The sequence below is a fragment of the Choloepus didactylus genome, chromosome X (assembly GCF_015220235.1).
Source record: "Choloepus didactylus isolate mChoDid1 chromosome X, mChoDid1.pri, whole genome shotgun sequence".
NCBI classification, from domain to species: domain Eukaryota; kingdom Metazoa; phylum Chordata; class Mammalia; order Pilosa; family Megalonychidae; genus Choloepus; species Choloepus didactylus.
In genome coordinates this window covers 168,118,755-168,137,300 of record NC_051334.1, presented here as the reverse complement: position 1 = coordinate 168,137,300, position 18,546 = coordinate 168,118,755, and the positions used below count along the sequence as shown (strand labels likewise).

General features: G+C 37.4%; 2 protein-coding genes across 2 annotated transcripts in view; both read left to right on the top strand.

The window, feature by feature from the left end:
* The window catches only part of LOC119522458 (ankyrin repeat domain-containing protein 26-like), a gene marked incomplete at its 3' end in the record, with an annotated part of 111,934 nt that overhangs the window by 68,475 nt on the left and 24,913 nt on the right, over positions 1 to 18,546 (top strand). Inside the window, exons 20-21 of the mRNA XM_037820916.1 lie at positions 5,838 to 5,995; positions 10,305 to 10,377. Coding sequence (XP_037676844.1) covers positions 5,838 to 5,995; positions 10,305 to 10,377 — 231 coding nt within the window. The remainder of the gene's footprint in view (positions 1 to 5,837; positions 5,996 to 10,304; positions 10,378 to 18,546) is intronic.
* LOC119523672 (lactosylceramide 1,3-N-acetyl-beta-D-glucosaminyltransferase-like) lies at positions 13,898 to 17,791 on the top strand. The gene has a single exon (XM_037822488.1). It carries the CDS (start codon positions 14,603 to 14,605, stop codon positions 15,746 to 15,748), a length of 1,146 nt encoding a protein of 381 aa, XP_037678416.1. The 5' UTR covers positions 13,898 to 14,602; the 3' UTR covers positions 15,749 to 17,791.

The following is an 18,546-nucleotide window of genomic DNA, read 5'->3' as shown; positions in this document are numbered from 1 at the left end:
GCAAAATTATAGGGAGGCCTAGCCTCTCCTTTGCAGCAACCATCTTCCCAAGGGTAAAACCTATAGTAGAGGGCTCAACCCATCAAACCACCAGTCCCTTATGTCTGTGGTCATGTTAGCAACCATGGAGGTGGGGTAGGCCAATACCCCTGCATTCTCCACAGGCTCCTCAAGGGGTCACTACATATTTTTTTCCTTGTTTTTCTTTTTTTTTTTTTAACTTTCTTTTTTAAATCAACTGTATGAAAAAAAAATTAAAAACAAAAAAAAGCATACAATAAAAGAACATTTCAAAGAGACCATAACAAGGGAGGAAGAAAAAGATAACTAACCTAAGATAACTGCTTTACTTCCAACCTGTTCCTACTTTACCCCAAGAAAGTTACCTAATATAGCAACATTTCTGTGAACTTGTTCTTACTATATCCATCAGAAATTAACAGACCATAGTCATTCCTGGGCATCCCCAGAACGTTAAATAGCTTATCTGTTCTTCTCGGATTATTGTTCCCCCTTCCTTAGTTGCTCTCTATTGCTAGTTCCCCTACATTCTACATTATAAACCATTTGTTTTACATTTTTCAAATTTCACATTAGTGGTAGCATATAATATTTCTCTTTTTGTGCCTGGCTTATTTCGCTCAGCATTATGTCTTCAAGGTTCATCCATGTTGTCATATGTTTCACGAGATCGTTCCTTCTTACTGCCGTGTAGTATTCCATCGTGTGTATATACCACATTTTATTTATCCACTCATCTGTTGAAGGACATTTGGGTTGTTTCCATCTCTTGGCAATTGTGAATAATGCTGCTATGAACATTGGCGTGCAGATATCTGTTTGTGTCACTGCTTTCCGATCTTCCGGGTATATACCGAGAAGTGCAATCGCTGGATCGAATGGTAGCTCTATATCTAGTTTTCTAAGGAACTGCCAGACTGACTTCCAGAGTGGCTAAACCATTATACAGTCCCACCAACAATGAATAAGAGTTCCAATTTCTCCACATCCCCTCCAGCATTTGTAGTTTCCTGTTTGTTTAATGGCAGCCATTCTAACCGGTGTTAGATTTTCTTCTACTTGGTTTAGGATTGGTTTGCTGTTCATTTTCTAGCTTCTTCAGTTGATCCATTCGTTCTTTGATTTTGGCTCTTTCTTCCTTTTTAATATATGCGTTTCTTGCTATAAATTTCCCCCTCAGCACTGCTTTTGCTGCATCCCATAGGTTTTGGTATGTTGTGTTCTCATTTTCATTCGTCTCTATATATTTAGCAATTTCTCTTGCTATTTCTTCTTTAACCCACTGATTGTTTAGGAGTGTGTTGTTTAACCTCCAGGTATTTGTGAATTTTCTAAGTCTCTGATGGTTATTGACTTCTAATTGTATTCCATTGTGGTCAATGTGCTTTGACTAATTTCAATCTTTTTAAATTTATTGAGGCTTGTTTTATGTCCCAGCATATGATCTATTCTGGAGAAAGTTCCGTGAGCACTAGAAAAGTATGTGTATCCTGGTGATTTGGGATGTAGTGTTCTGTATATGTCTGTTAAATCTAATTCATTTATCAGATTGTTTAGGTTTTCAATTTCCTTATTGGTCTTCTGTCTGGTTGATCTATCTATAGGAGAGAGTGATGTGTTGAAGTCTCCCACAATTATTGTGGAAAGATCAATTGCTTCCTTTAGTTTTGCCAGTGTTTCTCTCATGTATTTTGTGGCACCTTGATTGGGTGCATAGACATTTACGATTGTTATTTCTTCTTGTTGAATTGCCCCTTTTATTAGTATATAGTGGCCTTCTTTGTCTCTCAAAACATCCCTGCATTTAAAGTCTGTTTTTTCTGAGATTAATATTGCTGCACCTGCTTTCTTTTGGCTGTAGCTTGCATGAAATATTTTTTTCCATCCTTTCACTTTCAATTTCTTTGTGTCCCTGTGTCTAAGATGAGTCTCTTGTATGCAACATATTGATGGTTCATTTTTTTTGGTCCATTCTGCGAATCTATATCTTTTAATTGGGGAGTTTAATCCATTTACAGTCAACGTTATAACCGTGAAGGCATTTCTTGAATCAGCCATCTTATCCTTTGGTTTATGTTTGTCATATTTTTCCCCTCTCTCTATTAATATCCTTAACTGTACCCATACCGAATCTCTTTAGTACTGAACCTTTCTCCAAGTCTCTCTGTCCTGTCTTTGTTTCTCTGTCTGTAGGGCTCCCTTTAGTATCTCCAGTAGGGCAGGTCTCTTGTTAGCAAATTCTCTCAGCATTTGTTTGTCTGTGAAAAATTTAAGCTCTCCCTCAAATTTGAAGGAGAGCTTTGCTGGATAAAGCATTCTTGGCTGGAAATTTTTCTCACTCAGAATTTTAAATATATCGTGCCACTGCCTTCTCGCCTCCATGGTGGCTGCTGAGTAGTCACTACTTAGTCTTATGCTGTTTCCTTTGTATGTGGTGAATTGCTTTTCTCTTGCTGCTTTCAGAACTTGCTCCTTCTCTTCTGTGTTTGACAGTGTGATCAGAATATGTCTCGGAGTGGGTTTATTTGGATTTATTCTATTTGGAGTTCGCTGAGCATTTATGATTTGTGTATTTATGTTGTTTAGAAGATTTGGGAAGTTTTCCCCAACAATTTCTTTGAATACTCATCCTAGACCTTTATCCTTTTCTTCCCCTTCTGGAACACCAATGAGTCTTATATTCGGACGTTTCATATTATCTATCATATCCCTGAGGTCCATTTCGATTTTTTCAATTTTTTTCCCCATTCTTTCTTTTATGCTTTCATTTTCCATTCTGTCATCTTCCAGGTCACTGATTCGTTGTTCAACTTCCTCTAGTCTTGTGCTATGAGTGTCCAGAATCTTTTTAATTTGGTCAACAGTTTCTTTAATTTCCATAAGATCATCTATTTTTTTATTTAGTCTTGCAATGTCTTCTTTATGCTCTGCTAGGTTCTTCTTGATATCCTTTGTATCCCGTACTATGGTCTCATTGTTCATCTTTAGTTCTTTGAGTAGGTGCTCTAGGTGCTGTGTCTCTTCTGATCTTTTGATTTGGGTGCTTGGGCTTGGGTTATCCATATCGTCTGTTTTTTTCATATGCTTTATAATTTTCTGTTGTTTTTGGCCTCTTGGCATTTGCTGAACTTGATAGGGTTCTTTTAGGATTTGTAGACCAATTGAAGTCCTTATCTCTAATTTATCAGATCTACAGCTTCGTGGAGTACACTTTCTCTAACTAACCAGCAGGTGGCGTCCACGAGCCACCTGTTCTCCACAAGCCAGTTCTCCCCTGCTTAGCCTTTGTGGTGAGTGGGGGAGTGAGTCTTGTGGAGTCCAATTGGTGTACCAAGCTTGCGTGTGTAGTTGGTGTTGCCCGCCCTGTATATGGGGCGTGTTTCTGGGCAGTCAGGGAGTGGGGGTGGCTCTAACAATCAAATCTCCCTGGTGATCCTGGAGTTTTAAAGCTGCTGCAATAGTCTAATCCTTCAGTTCAGTCCTGCCACAGTTTGTCTCTGCCACTGACCCACAAGTCCTTGGTATTGGCATATGGCTCCTGAGACTTGCAAGTGGGCCCCTCTTCCAGGCTGTGCACCCCCTGGTCCTCTGTTGAGTGATGACTGTGCTACGTCACAGGTGAGTACCGTCCCCCCAGCGCAGTTCTGGGCTGCTGGGCTGTGTAGGGAGGCTCCCAGTCTGCTGAAATGATGGCTGAATGGGGCTTTGTTAATTCACACTGCTCCACCTTCCCAAGTCTGGGACAATCAGCTGAGGTTGCAGGGAAGGCTAATGTCCACGCCCAGTTTTGTGGTGTGTGCCTGTTATTTGAAGCACTTCCGTCACACTGGGTTGTCTGGGGCAGCTCTGGGCTATGGGGCTGGCGATGGGCAGGAGTGTTTCCTGTCCACCAGGATGATGGCTGTGAGCAGACACCCCCCTCTTCCTGGGAAGTTGTGTTGTTTAGTGAATTTTCTCAGCCACTGGATTATTGCCTTTTCTCTCAGAGCTCTCTTAGTTCTGCTCTTGTCTTGACCTGCCCGAATTGCAAGTCTTTGAAGCTTTCTGTATTGGGCTTCTTAGAGTAATTGTTTTAGAGAAAAAAAAGGATAAAAAAAAAAAAAAAAGGGCCCTCCTCAGAGATCTAATGGGTTATTGAAATGCTAAGAGACAAAGCAATTAGGGCCATTAAGGAAAGGTCCACAGGGCAGAGAGATCAGCTTTTGTTTGGGATTTGCGTATGAGCCTGAGGGCCTGAGCTCTGCCCTTCCCTTTTCTATGTTCACCAGAACTCCAAAAATCCTCCGCTTTTATTTTGGAGTTTTTCGTGTTGTTTTTTTCTATGCCTGTCTCCTCTCTGCTGGGCTGGCTGCTCTCAGATTCTCTGGTGTCTGGTCTCAGTCTATCTATGGTTGGAGTTTGGATCAGTAGAATGAGTTTCTGATAAGGGCTGCCACTGCAGTTCTCCCTTCTCCTTCCCGGAGCTGACAGCCCCTCCTCCCACAGGACTGAGCCTGGCAGGGAGGGGTGCGGGTCCCCTGGCCACAAAAACTTACAGATTTCACTGATCTCAGCAGTTCCACGTTTTCATGAGTGTTGTATGAAGTATGCCTAAAGTCAGATTGCTCTGTGGTGTCCAGTCCACACAGTTCCTGGCTTTCTACCTACTTTCCTGGAGGAGTAACTAAAACATACAGCTCACCAGTCCACCATCTTGCCCCGCCTCTCGCATCAGATCTTTACATTAAGTTGTTTAATAAAGTCTGGTAGAGTTTTTGACATGTATTGTTTTGTCATCAAGGTAGCATAAAGTCAGCAAAAAAATTGGTACTTAAAATTAGAAAGCTGAGTTCTGAGGTACATTGAGTTTTAAAGCTGGACAAAAATCTAGATGTATTCTTTAAAAGGAAAATAAGTTGAGCCCTTCTTTAGGTGACATTAAATTAAATTACTTTGCCAAAGTCATACTTTTAATTTATCTGGTTAATGAGAATTTATCCGTAATTTATCTGATGCAATTACATGACTCAGCATTATAGAATCGTATCATCTATTTTTGGTGACATAAAATGCTAGGTATTGATGCTTTAGGAGCTTTGGGTAAATCATTTAACCTTTCTGGGTTTTAGTCCTATTATCAATGGATAATGAGGATAAAGTTGATAAGTACTTATATGCCCTTTACCCATAAAGCTTTGTGGTTACTGAATTTAAAACTTGGGAACATTGCTTATTTTCTAGAATCCCACACTTAACAGTTCAGCAGCTTTGCTCTGACTCTTGTTCTGTGGGAAACTTTGCTTCACATATTTCAGTGAGCAACTTCACTTTTTTGATATCTCCAGGATCCAAATGAAGAGAATTATAAAAGGCAGTGGGAGAAAGGAAAGCTTAGGGTGGAAAGGGGAAAGCTCCCTTTCTCTTGCTGAAGCCTACAGTGTCATTTCCTCTAGATCTGGCTGTTCAATGCAAAGTCCAGGTGATAAAGGCAGAAAGGGACAAATTTTGTGAATTGGTCTTTTTATTTTTCTGTCTCTGTTAGTCAAATGGGGATAAAAATGTTGGTGATGGGTAGATGTAAATAACAGCACAGAATTAAGAAAAGCCTTTTTGAAATTTTGGGAAATTCTGTTTCTTTCACTTACACAGAAATGAAGAAGAGTTTCCAAAACTTCAATGACGTGTAATGACTAAAGTTAAAGTAGGCAACAAAATTTTATTGATTAACATCATGACAATGAAACTTGAGCCAAATGATAAGATTAATGAAAACAAAATAGTTCTTTTTATTGAATGAAGTAATGACAATTATCCTAAGTGTCAAATTTTTGTTAAAGGTTGAAGAAGAAAGGAAGAAGCACAGAAGAAGTGAAATGGAAGTATCAGAAAACTTGTATGCTGCTGCTGAGGATGATGAGGATGGATTCATTCAACAAAGAAAGAGTGAAAAAACTGATAGTCAGCAATTTCCTATTAAGGATAATGATTCTAATAGGTAAACCTAAATTTATAACAGTTGATATTATTGTTTTGCTATAAAACTAATTCTGATTTGGGCTAATCATCAAGATTAATAACTTTTGTAGTTTTACAAGGGATATTCAACTTTGGTAATCAGAAAAATGCAAATTAACACAGAAATGAGATACCATTTTTTTGCAATCCTATGGAGAAATATATTAAAAAATAACCAAGATTGGAAAATGTGAGGAAAAAGACATTCTCATACCCTGTTGGTAGATAAAATTGGTAAATTCTTTTTGAAGGGTAATTTAATAGTATGTATCAGAAATCTCATCCCTTTAATCCAACAGCTTTGCTTCTGGGACTAGATCCTATAGAAAAACATGCACTTGTACAAACACACAAACACACACACACGTTAAGTCTATTATATGTTGTGGAGTAATATATATGTGTTGTATATGTTAAGGATCTATAATATCCATTTATGTACCTTGGGGATATTTATATAAATATGTTATATATATACATACATTTAGGTGAAGGATAATTATTGTATCATATCAAAAAGCTGGATGTAGTGTAACTACCCATCAATAAGGAAATAGTCATATCCATAAAATAATGTACTGCCCTTGAAACTTTTAGTCTTTTAAAAATGAGGTAGATCTACATTGTATTAATTTTTTTTCCACAATTAAAATACATTTAAGCATTTAGTTTTGTGACATGTCTTGAGCAAACATTTGTTAGAATATTTGTAATATCTTCTCAGTTTCAAAAGGAAGCAGCATGCTACACTGGTCCTACCTTGAGACAACAAAATTGCTAGTTAGATTTTTGGTTTTTGTTTCCCATGCATTGGCACTCTAAGGTTGAACCCTCAAATTAATCTGAATATTGCTGAGGGATCGCACATGGCAACTCATTCCATCTTCCATGCAACATTCAGTATATTGGGGAAAAATCCTAGTAGAGTCAATATTTAAATATGACTAATGATTTTGTGTATTTGACTTGTATAAAATATCCTGTAATTAGATTATTTTCATCCAGCAGGAAATACTGCCCTTGAAACTTTTAGTCTTTCTGTGGTCTTATAAATATAAGCAAAATGATAACCAGGTTATATTATCATTATATATCTAGGACATTTTCAAGGGTGCCTTTTAGCACTATAATTTTATGAATTTATCATTTAGTGCTCTGGTCTGGCATTTATTTTTAGCCATTTAGTGCCACATGTGCTCAAGTAAGAAAAAAACTTAAAAGTGTTATAAAAGTACTATGTAAACATTATGTAAGATTTAAAACTACAGGTAAACGAAAAGAAAATTAGATCATCTACCTCTGAAAGATGATCTTTGAAAGAACTGTCTGTACTTGCTGGCTCAATAATTTCCCTTCCATTCAGTTTTTTTTTTAATTAGAGAAGTTGTCGGTCTACAGAACAATCATGCATCAAATACAGGATTCCCATACACCACACCATTTTAACACCCTGCGTTGGTGTGGTACAACTGATGAAAGCACATTTTTATAATTGCATTATTAACTATGGTCAGTGGTTTAACTTTGGGTTCATTGTTAGTGTTGTGCAGTTCCATGGATTTTTTTTTTTTAATTTTACTCTATTACCATATATACAACCTGACATTTCCCCCCTTTAACTACATTTAGACATACACATCAGTGTCAATTATGTTCACAATGTCATGCTACCATCACCACCATCCATTACCAAAACATTTCCATCATTCCAAATAGAAACCCTATGCATTTTAAATCTATCTGTTTCTTTCATGAATTTAAAAATAAGCTTTTCTTGATTTTTTTACTTTCTTCTCTGCATTTCTTGGTGTTTCTTTTGTTCTATTATTTTTTTTTCTGTTTCTCCCAGCTAAGTGGTCCCATTTTCCTATAGACAGGATCATAAGAACATAGAATTTCAGGATATTAAGGAATGATCAAGATTAATTAATCCTAACACCCTCTAGTACTTCAACCTCCATTCATAGTTCTTACCAAGTGGTTGTTCAGATTGAGAACATGAAACACAGAGGTTAAAGTGACTTATCTAGATCCTACATATAGTAAGTGGCAGAAATGAGATTTGAACTCAGGTTTCTGAAGTTTGAGCCCAATGCTCTTTCTTCTTTAGCATCGTGTAGGTGAGTGTTTTGGTTTACTAAAGCTGCCGGAAATGCAATATAACAGAAATGGATTGGCTTTTACAGTGGGGGTTTATTAGTTAACAGATTTACAGTTCTAAGGCCATGAAAATGTCCAAATTAAGGCATCAAAAGGTAGCAGATACCTTGTCTGAGGAAAAGGCCGATGGCGTCTGGAACACCTCTGTCAGCTGAGAAGGCATGTGGCTGGCGTCCCTGGTCCATTGCTCCTGGGTTGCATTGCTTTCAGCTTCTAATTCCAGCGGCTTTCTCCTTAAGCATCTGTGAGTTCTCACTTAGCTTCTCTGGGACAAGCTCTGGGTTTCATCTCTTAGCTTAGCGTCTTCAAACTTCTGGGTCTGTGTTGGTTATCTGAGCTCTCTTCAAAATGTCTCTGCCTTTTTTCCTCTCATAGAGGACTCTAGTAAACTTATTGAGACCCACCTTGAATGGGTGGGGTCACTTCTCCATGGAAATAATCTAATCAAAAGGTCCCACTCACAATTGGATGGTCACATCTCCATGGAAACAACCTAATCAAAAGATCCTACCTATAGTAGGTCTGCCCCCACAAGAGTGGATTAAAAGAATATAGTCTTTTTATGGGGTACATAAAAGACTCAAACCAGCACAGTGAGTATGTTAATAATAGAAAGGTGGGCAGTGGATTTAGTTGCCACAGTGGAAGAGGGTAAACATGGAGTTAGCAGGGGAGGCAAGTTTGAAGAGGAACCACACTGGGTTAGATAAGAATAAGGGTTTTAGAAAAGAGATCTCAGAATATCAGGGTTTATGACACATTTGATAAAAGAAAAATTATAGGGATGAAGGACATAGGATGTTGGAAGTTTTCTAGAAAGGCATAGGGGTTCAAGGGGATACTGAACAGGTGGCTGCTTTTTTATTTTTTTATTTGGAGGAACTAACAGAGTTCAAGATTAGTTCTGTTGAAAAATGTTATAATAAATTGAGCCTCTGGGAAGAGTCTCTTCACAGCAGATAGGAATGTGGTCTCATCTGCCTCCACCCCTATTTAAAGAGGGTGGCTCAGACCCCCTTGTGTACAAGGGGACTGGAGGTTGCTGGATTATCCAGGTCTGTGGCCAAGCATAGTTGTCCCTTAACCATGACCCTTTGCCCTATTTACTGATGTCCTTCCATTGTACATGCAGGGGAAGGGTGGGGTGTGGGTGGTTGTCAGATCAGTCAGTGAGATTCACTTGGGTAGTTGGTAGGATGTCTGTTTTGGGGGTCAGTTACTCAGACTCCATTGTCTAGAAGTAGAAGAGCTCCTTCTCTTGGCCATTTAAGCCCATCCTTGTTCCAGAAATCCATCTTCATAGACTGAAGATTTAAATATTGGGACTGCCACTGAGCCCTGCAGAAGGAGGGATACAGGAGTGAGAGCCCATAGGAAGGAAGATCCCTAGACAGCACTTAGGGAGAGAGAGGTCCAACTACCAGGAGCCTGTTTCACAGCAGTCTCTCTCCTGGGGTATCTCAGAGCCTGTTTGGGTTTTTATGGTCTTGCTAGTTTATGTGGGCCTGAATAAGGCAGGAAAAAAATTGGATTTTGTAATGTTTAATGTTTTAATCTCTCTGGAAATAATAGTCCCACTAGCAACATATGAATTTGTTCTTTGGCTTTTGTACATTTTGTTTTCAAACATTTCAGGGACCCCCTGTGCTGTTTTAGAGTAAAGGGAGGGAAGGCGAGCAGTACTTTCACCTTCTTGAGAAGGTGCTAAAGAACCAAGACTACGTATTTGACAGAGATTAGCCTTTAAACCAGGAACAGACCATGGAGAAGGGGCAGTGTATCTTTCTACCTTGTTTTTGGTTATCAGTTTTGTTCCACTTCAAGTAACAAAAGTTACATCAGTTGAGAGTTTCAGTTCAGCACCCAGGACTTTGTTGATAAAAAATATTCTCAGGCTTTGCCAGTAGATTGGCTGGCACTTTTTGTGATGGGGACCAAGAGTGAGTCTTCATTGAGTATTTCATATCTTGGGAGAAGTGGAATCAGAATTAAATAACTTACTGCTTTTTATTAAGCCAAATTTTAATTATGTCAAGAAACATTGTTTAATATATAGATAGCCAGCTTTTCAACAGATTCTTAAAAAAGAAATGAACTTAGTCATTTTGTTGTATGTTTTTGCTCTAAAGGCTTTCCAACAAACCTGGCATTGATGATCCATGGCCTACATCAGATAAAGAAGACTTCGATTTTGATACCAAGGTGAAGTGCTCTCTCATGAAGTTAATTTTCCTGCTCTGAATTTAGTTTTATTTAGTCTTAAAATTTAGTACTGGTCTGCCTATCATTGCTTTATGTTTGTAATGGAGAGCTGGACAAAGAAAAACATTTTGTAGAAACATGAGTATTGAATTTTATTTTATTTTTTTGCTTTGGTAAAAACTGAAGATTGGGGAGTGGAGGCTGAAAAAATGGATTGGCAGGAAAATACATAGCGACAATAAAATTATATTGAGGAAAACTTTCCCACAGTGGAGGAAATATGAAATATGGTTAAGGATAAGGATTCTTAGTGTGACTTTTAAGTCATACTAATATGACTTTTATAATTCTTATGGCTCAATGAAATTTTTAATGGATCCAATCATGTTTTAATAATCAAGGAATCTCTCTGTTACCTTACAGTTCCAAAACTATACAGCATATACCATATAGTTTTTGTTTTTTTTTTTTCTCTTGGACTCTTTATTTTTGTATCCTGTAGTTTTTAGGAGAGAACTTTTTCTCTGTTTCCATCCTTTCTCTTTATTTACATTAAAACAATATTAGAAATAGTCAGAATTTAGATATTAAAATTCTCTCCTCCAAAATCTCTGCTACAAAGAGATTCTACTGGGTTTTCTAAATCATTCTATGAAGAGTATATTTGAAACTCTTCATCTAATTGCAGATTACATGATTTGCCTAGAATAATAACCAGCTCTAGAAGCAGACTCTTAATGACCATATGTTAAAATTTCTAGTTTCAGAAACTATTGGTATTATGATTTTTAAAAATACCCATTCAAATCCCTTGCATAACATTCAAAAAAATCCAGATTTCAGAAGTTTTTGTATTATAGTTATTTAAATTCATTTTAGGGCCCCTGCATCTTTATAAGCTACTGGAAGATAAGAAATATTTTTGCATATATCCTGGAGCACCTAGAATAAGGTCTTGCTTGTTAGAACCATTTTAATGTCTTTGAATCTGACTAAATGAGCAGACATGGATTTCTCTATAACAGGGCGTTACAACTAATGTAATATGCATTATATATCTATTTGAATTTCTAAAACTATGGCTTAAATTTAATATTCCCTTTTAATATTTAGGATGTATAACTTCATTTGAGTTATGTTGAGGGAATATGTTATGAATAAGAAAGAAGTTCATAGTATATTTTCTGGTGCCCTCCAATAATGAGCTTAGATTAGGGTGTACACAAAAATTTATCAACCTTTTTAGCCCCAACCCATGTTCTATTAAATATATGTATGCAAGCCAAACATTATTCCTTAGAAATTCTGATTACCTGTTCTTTCTCTTAAGTAGTGAGTTGATGTGTTAGGAACATTTCCTTTTCCATTTTTCTTTTTCTCTAGTAATAATTTAGAGTTTTTGTGTAGTGGTAGAAGACTGTGTTCAACTAATTGAATGACTTATTTTATAATGATAAAATTAAAACTATTACATACTATTTATAAACACACAATCATAGAGTAATACAAACCATTGTTTTTAGGGGCTTACTGTCAACAAAGGTCTGTAGTTATCTGTGAGATTCATACATACACACACACACATTTTTCCACATACGTTTTCGTAATTCTGTTTTTTCTTTTTCTGTCTTGGCTAAGCTTGTATTTGATTGTCTGTCAGTCATGTCACATGCCTCTCAACCCTGTTTTTTCCTTTTCTTTTTTATTTACTCTAAGCCTAAATTTTCCTTCACAGTAAACAGTTCTTCATGTTTTCTCAGTCATTTTTCTGTATCCATTGTAGTACACTGAAGCATACTTAATAGCTGTGTGTGTGTGTCTGTGTATGTGTGCCAACTTTCATTCATCAGTCATTGCCCCTCAAGGATTTTTTCTCTTTTTTTTCTTCTCTTTCTTGGAAGGGGATGAATTTAAACAATCATTTGTCTTTAGCTTTTTGACAAAAGAAGTGATCTGTACTTTCTGCAATTCTAACCCATTCTAACCCTTGGTAAGATAGTACCAAGAATTAAACTACCACATTTTCCCCCCCGCATGAGATAAATTGGATGACTATATAAATTATGTGTTCCAGATTGCTAATTCTGCCATTTGTAAAATACCAGAAATGGATTGGCTTTTATAAAGGGGGCTTATTTGTTTACACAGTTACAGTCTTAAGGCCATAAAGTGTCCAAGGTAAGGCATCATCAGTTGGGTACCTTCACTGAAGGATGGCTGTTTGCATCCAGAAAACCTCTGTTGGCTTGGAAAGCACGTGGCTGGCATCCACTTGCTCCCAGGTTGTGTTCCAAAATGGTGTCTCCAAAATGTTGTGTTTGGGGCATTTTGTCCTCTGTTAGCTGCAGCAGCTCTTCAAAATATCACGCACAGATGCTCTCAACGACTGTCTTCAACATGTCTCTGTAAGTTGCAGCTCTGAGGTTCTTCTGTTTGTGAGCCCCTTTATAAGACTCCAGTGAACTAATCAAGGTCCATGCTGAATGGGCGGGGCCACACCTCCATGGAAACATTCTGTTAGAGGTCACACCCTGAGCAAAGTTGTCACTCACAGCTGGGTGGGTCACATCTCCATGGAAACACTCAATCAGAAAGTTCCAACCTAATCAGCACTAATACCTCTTCCCCCACAAGATTACATCAAAGAATGTGGCTTTTTCTGGGGGATGTAATATATACAAACTGGCACAGGTACCTTTGCTGAAGGATGACCGATGAAGTCTGGAAAACCTCTAATAGCTCAGAAAGCATGTGGCTGGCATCTCGTTGCTCTAGGTTTCTGGTTTCAAAATGGCTTTCTCCCAGGATGTTCCTCTGTAGGCATCTGGGGGTGTTCTCTTCATTTTGCCCAGGCAAACTCTGGGCTAATGAAAGTCTGCTTTCAGTGGCCGGCTCCAAAATGTCCCTCTTGGCTGCAACACTGAGCTCCTTCTCTCTGAGCTCTTATAGGTCTCAGGTAAACTAATCAAGACCCATGTTGAATGGGCAGGGCCACACCCCCATGGAAATAATCTAATCAAAGGTATTACCCACAGATGGGTGGGTCGCATCTCCATGGAAACAAACTAACCCAAAGATTCCAACTAATCAACACTATTTTGTCTGCCCCCACAAGATTGCTTTAAAGAACATGGTGTTTTGGGGGACATCATACATCCAAACCAGCACATCATGCAAACATGACACTAAACACATTTCAAACTATAACAAATAATTTAAATTTCATAATGCCAGTATTTTTCAATAATACTCTAAACTACCCAGGGATAAGTTTTTGTTCTAGATTATTTTGGTTAAGAAAACAATCTAACGGATAGCATAGTTTTTTTTTTTTTATTAAATTCAGTTTTACTGAAATACGTTCGCACACCATACAATCACCACAGTATGATAACATAGTTATGCATTCATCACCACAATCTATCTCTGAACATTTTCCTTACATCAGAAAGAACCAGAATAAGAATAAAAAATAAAAGTGAAAAAAGAACACCCAAATCATCCCCCCATCCAGCCCATTGTCCTTTAGTTTTTATCCCCATTTTTCTACTCATCCATACATTAGGATAAAGGGAGTGTGATCCTCAAGGTCTTCGCAATCACACTAGTCACCCCTTGTAATCTACATTATTATATAATTGTCTTCAGGAGTCCAGACTGCTGGGTTGGAGTTTGGTAGTTTCAGGTATTTCCTTCTAGCTATTCCAATACATTAAAACCTAAGAGGTGTTATCTATATAGTGCATAAGAATGTCCACCAGGCACAGCGTCTCAGCCTCGGCTCCGCCCCTGCCTGGCCCGGCCGCCAGGCGCCCTGCGCGGCGCCTCCTCGCCCAAGGTAGCTCTCGGAGTCTCCTCTACCCACTTTGGACCAGGAGAAAGTCGGCAGGAGGGAAAGACACACTCGCTCACACCTGGTAGCTCCACGACGTCAGGTTTCATCTAACATTCACAAAAACGAAGTACATGGAAGAGCTACATGGATGCCAAGGTGGAAAAACTTTGATGTGCCAGTGGCCTTGTTTTACAGTGTGTTCCATTCTTTTGCACTCACAGAAAAAAACGGTATTAAGAGGAAGTATGTTGTGAAATTAGAAGCCCCTTTTAAAATTTGTAATGGTCAATATGTATTAAGATGGACATCTGTTTTGAACAATACAAAGTGCTCTGGTTTCAAAGAAGCAAGCACCTGTTTAAAACTGATCCTAAATAAAAACAGACCTGAATGGACATCAGAATGTTTGTTAGTGGCAGAAGAGTCAAAAAATGGCAGTTTGTTCAGTTATTTGCCACTTGTTTTATACTAAGCCTTACGTTTTTTGGGGGACTGAATGATAATCCAATAGTGAACCATATGAAGTCCTACTCTTACAGATACCTCATAAATAGCTATGACTTTGTGAATGATAGCCTGACTCTTAAGCACAGCCCAGAGGGGGCTACCAGCTACCAGTACTTGATTAACCACAAAGAAAAGTGTCAAGCCCAAGATGTCCTGCTTTTACTGTTTGTAAAGAGTGCTCCTGAAAACTACGGCCGTCATTCTGCAATTAGAAAAACATGGGGCAATGATAAGTATGTTCGATCTCAACTTAATGCCAACATCAAAACTCTGTTTGCCTTAGGAACTCCTTCTAATCCACTGAAGAGAGAAGAAATGCAAAGAAAACTGGAACTGGAAAACCAAATGTACAACGATATAATTCAGCAAGACTTTGTTGATTCTTTCTACAATCTTACTCTTAAATTACTTCTGCAGTTTAGGTGGGCAAATACATTTTGTCCACATGCCAGATTCCTTATGACTGCAGACGATGATATATTTATTCACATGCCAAATCTTATTGAATACCTTCAAAGTTTAAAACAAATTGGTGTTCAAGATTTTTGGATTGGCCATGTTCACCGTGGTTCTCCTCCCATCAGAGACAAAAGCAGCAAATACTACGTCTCCTATGACATGTACCAGTGGCCAGCTTACCCTGACTATACCGCTGGAGCTGCCTATGTGATCTCCAGTGATGTAGCCGCCAAAGTCTACGAGGCATCACAGACACTTAACTCTAGTCTTTACATAGACGTTGTGTTCATGGGCCTCTGTGCCAATAAAATGGGGATAGTACCACAATCCCATGTGTTTTTTTCTGGGGAAGGTAAAACTCCTTATCATCCTTCCATCTATGAAAAAATGATGACGTCTCATGGACACGTACAAGACCTTCAGGACCTTTGGCAGGATGCCACGGATGCTAAAGTAAAAACAATTTCAAAAGGTTTTTTTGGTCAAATTTACTGTAGGTTAATTAAGATAGTTCTCCTTTGCAGAGTGTTCTATGTCAACACTTATCCTTGTTCGGCTGCGTTTGCCTAACAGTACTTGAATGTTGTCTGTTTTCACTGTCACTGAGCCAAACCTGGAAGAAAAACCTTTAAATGTTTATCTGTACCCTAAGGAAAATGAATAAGAAAGACAAAGAAATATTTTGAAAGCCCAGTCTATCAGAATGTTTCTTTTTTTTTCTAGAAGCTATTCAATATAACTTATCTATTTCATTGCCTAAATTCATTTCAAGAACTTGATATTTAGGAAAGGCTTATATTATTAATGAAAATAAGAATAAAGGGAAATTCAAGTTCTTACTTAACGTTACATGCATATTCAGGGTGTAGAGAGATCATTAAGATGTGTTTGAATAATTGCTTTTGGAAAATACCAGGTGAATGTATAGTACAACATTTCAAAGAAATGAATATACTGTTGGACCAGGTATACAAGTTTATTTTTATTAAAGAGCACTTGGTGGAGGTGTTGGGGTATGTGGAGTTGATACAGGACAAAGTATATGAATCTGATAAAAGAAAGTCTCTTGTTCTTTAAGAGGAGGTTTTGAAAAATGTACGTAATTTCACATTTTTTTTCAAAGCTTAATGTGAAATGTGAGAAAAGTCATTAGTTCTGCCCTAACTGGTGCTTTGTATGGCTCTTTTTGAATATTAGAAAATGACACAAAACATGGGCAGTTTGTTACCTGTCTGATCCTTCCCTAGGGAGAAATTGTTATTTCAAATAAGCTGATTTTAATTTAATTAATTTTCAACTGATTTTTGAATATTCAATATTGGTTTGTATATAGGATAGTTATTTGAATGTAGTTTGCATAGAAGAATATAATAATGGAGAAGGCTTCAAAAGGAAAGACAGAACATTAAAAGCCTCTTTTCTTTAAAATTTATGAAAATATAATTCTTAGTGCCAAATCATTGTCATGATTACTAAAACCAGTCCACCCCTTCCCAACAAGGCCTCGTAAATCATAGTACTTTGTTCTAAGCTTACATTTTACATTGAAAGGATCAAGTATCAAGTCAAAGTTACAGTACCTTTAAAAAAACATCTATTCTATCATTAAAATAACTGTCAGAGGTGGTTTTCATCTTTTAAATATTTCAAATTTGAAAGAAGAGAAAAGTTGCCAGAATGAGGTCTGATGCATTCAGAAAAGCTACATGTTCCCCATGTTCAAAGAGACGTGGCTTTGAGATCTCATAAGGTAAATTACATTTATTTTACAAAGCAAGATAAAAATGTGGCCATGATGCAAACAACCTCCTCTTACTGCAGAAAGAGCTAGGTGATACCTATTATGGGATTCTATAAAGACCAAAACAGTTTCTCCAGCAAAAGTGGTTAAACTGGTTATAAAAACCTTTGACTGCATAGAAGCCTGTTAAGCAAAACTAAGACATCTCATTTCATAAAATGATATCTGAAACATGTAAAACAAGACTCCTCAGTAATATATATATATAGCTGGATGATGGTATTTATAATTTAGGGGTAGCTTTTTAATGTTTACAGGTTAATCTTTTTCTATTTTGAAAATTGAGGCTTGTTTACATTTGCTCAGATAATTTAGTTTTGGTTAACCAATGTCAAAATTTACAGTATCAAACATTCTAGTTTGTAATTACTTTCAGAGCCGGTTCAGGGTCTTTAGATCATTACAGTCTGAACTTTCTGATCCATTTAAACATTTGTAGAGAAAAAAGGATATCTGAAAAAGCAGGTTTATAATTAATTTTGATTAGTTGATTTTTTAATAACCATTTGCTTTTTGGCCTTATATACCCTGTGTATCCCTACTAGAAACTTTAAATTTGCCATTGGTTGAAAATGATCTTGTTTACAGCAGTACTTTTGTGAAACAATTATTTATTGCTGAAAGAGCTCTCCTGAACTGTGCTCATTTTTTAGTTTTGCTTAGAACCAGAACAGAACAGGTTTTAATTTGAAGTAAATATGAGGTCACTCTTTATTTTTTTTTAAGTTGCTAGATGCTTCCTTATTCAGACTTAAAGACTGAGAAGAGTATTTGTAAATAAAAGGGTTCCAGCCTTTTAAAAAGGAAGAAAAGCAACAAAAGAGAAAATAGATAAATGGGAACTCCTCAAGCTTAGAAGTTTCTGCACCTCAAAGGAATTTCTCAAAAAGGTAAAGAGGCAGCCAACTCAATGGGAAAAAATTTTTGGAAACCATGTATCTGACAAAAGACTGATATCTTGCATATACAAAGAAATCCTACAACTCAATGACAATAGTACAGACAGCCCAATTATAAAATGGGCAAAAGATATGAAAAGACAGTTCTCTGAAGAGGAAATACAAATGGCCAAGAAACACATGAAAAAATGTTCAGCTTCACTAGCTATTAGAGAGATGCAAATTAAAACCACAATGAGATACCATCTAACACCGGTTAGAATGGCTGCCATTAAACAAACAGGAAACTACAAATGCTGGAGGGAATGTGGAGAAATTGGAACTCTTATTCATTGTTGGTGGGACTGTATAATGGTTCAGCCACTCTGGAAGTCAGTCTGGCAGTTCCTTAGAAAACTAGATATAGAGCTACCATTCGATCCAGCGATTGCACTTCTCGGTATATACCCGGAAGATCGGAAAGCAGTGACACGAACAGATATCTGCACGCCAATGTTCATAGCAGCATTATTCACAATTGCCAAGAGATGGAAACAACCCAAATGTCCTTCAACAGATGAGTGGATAAATAAAATGTGGTATATACACACGATGGAATACTACGCGGCAGTAAGAAGGAACGATCTCGTGAAACATATGACAACATGGATGAACCTTGAAGACATAAT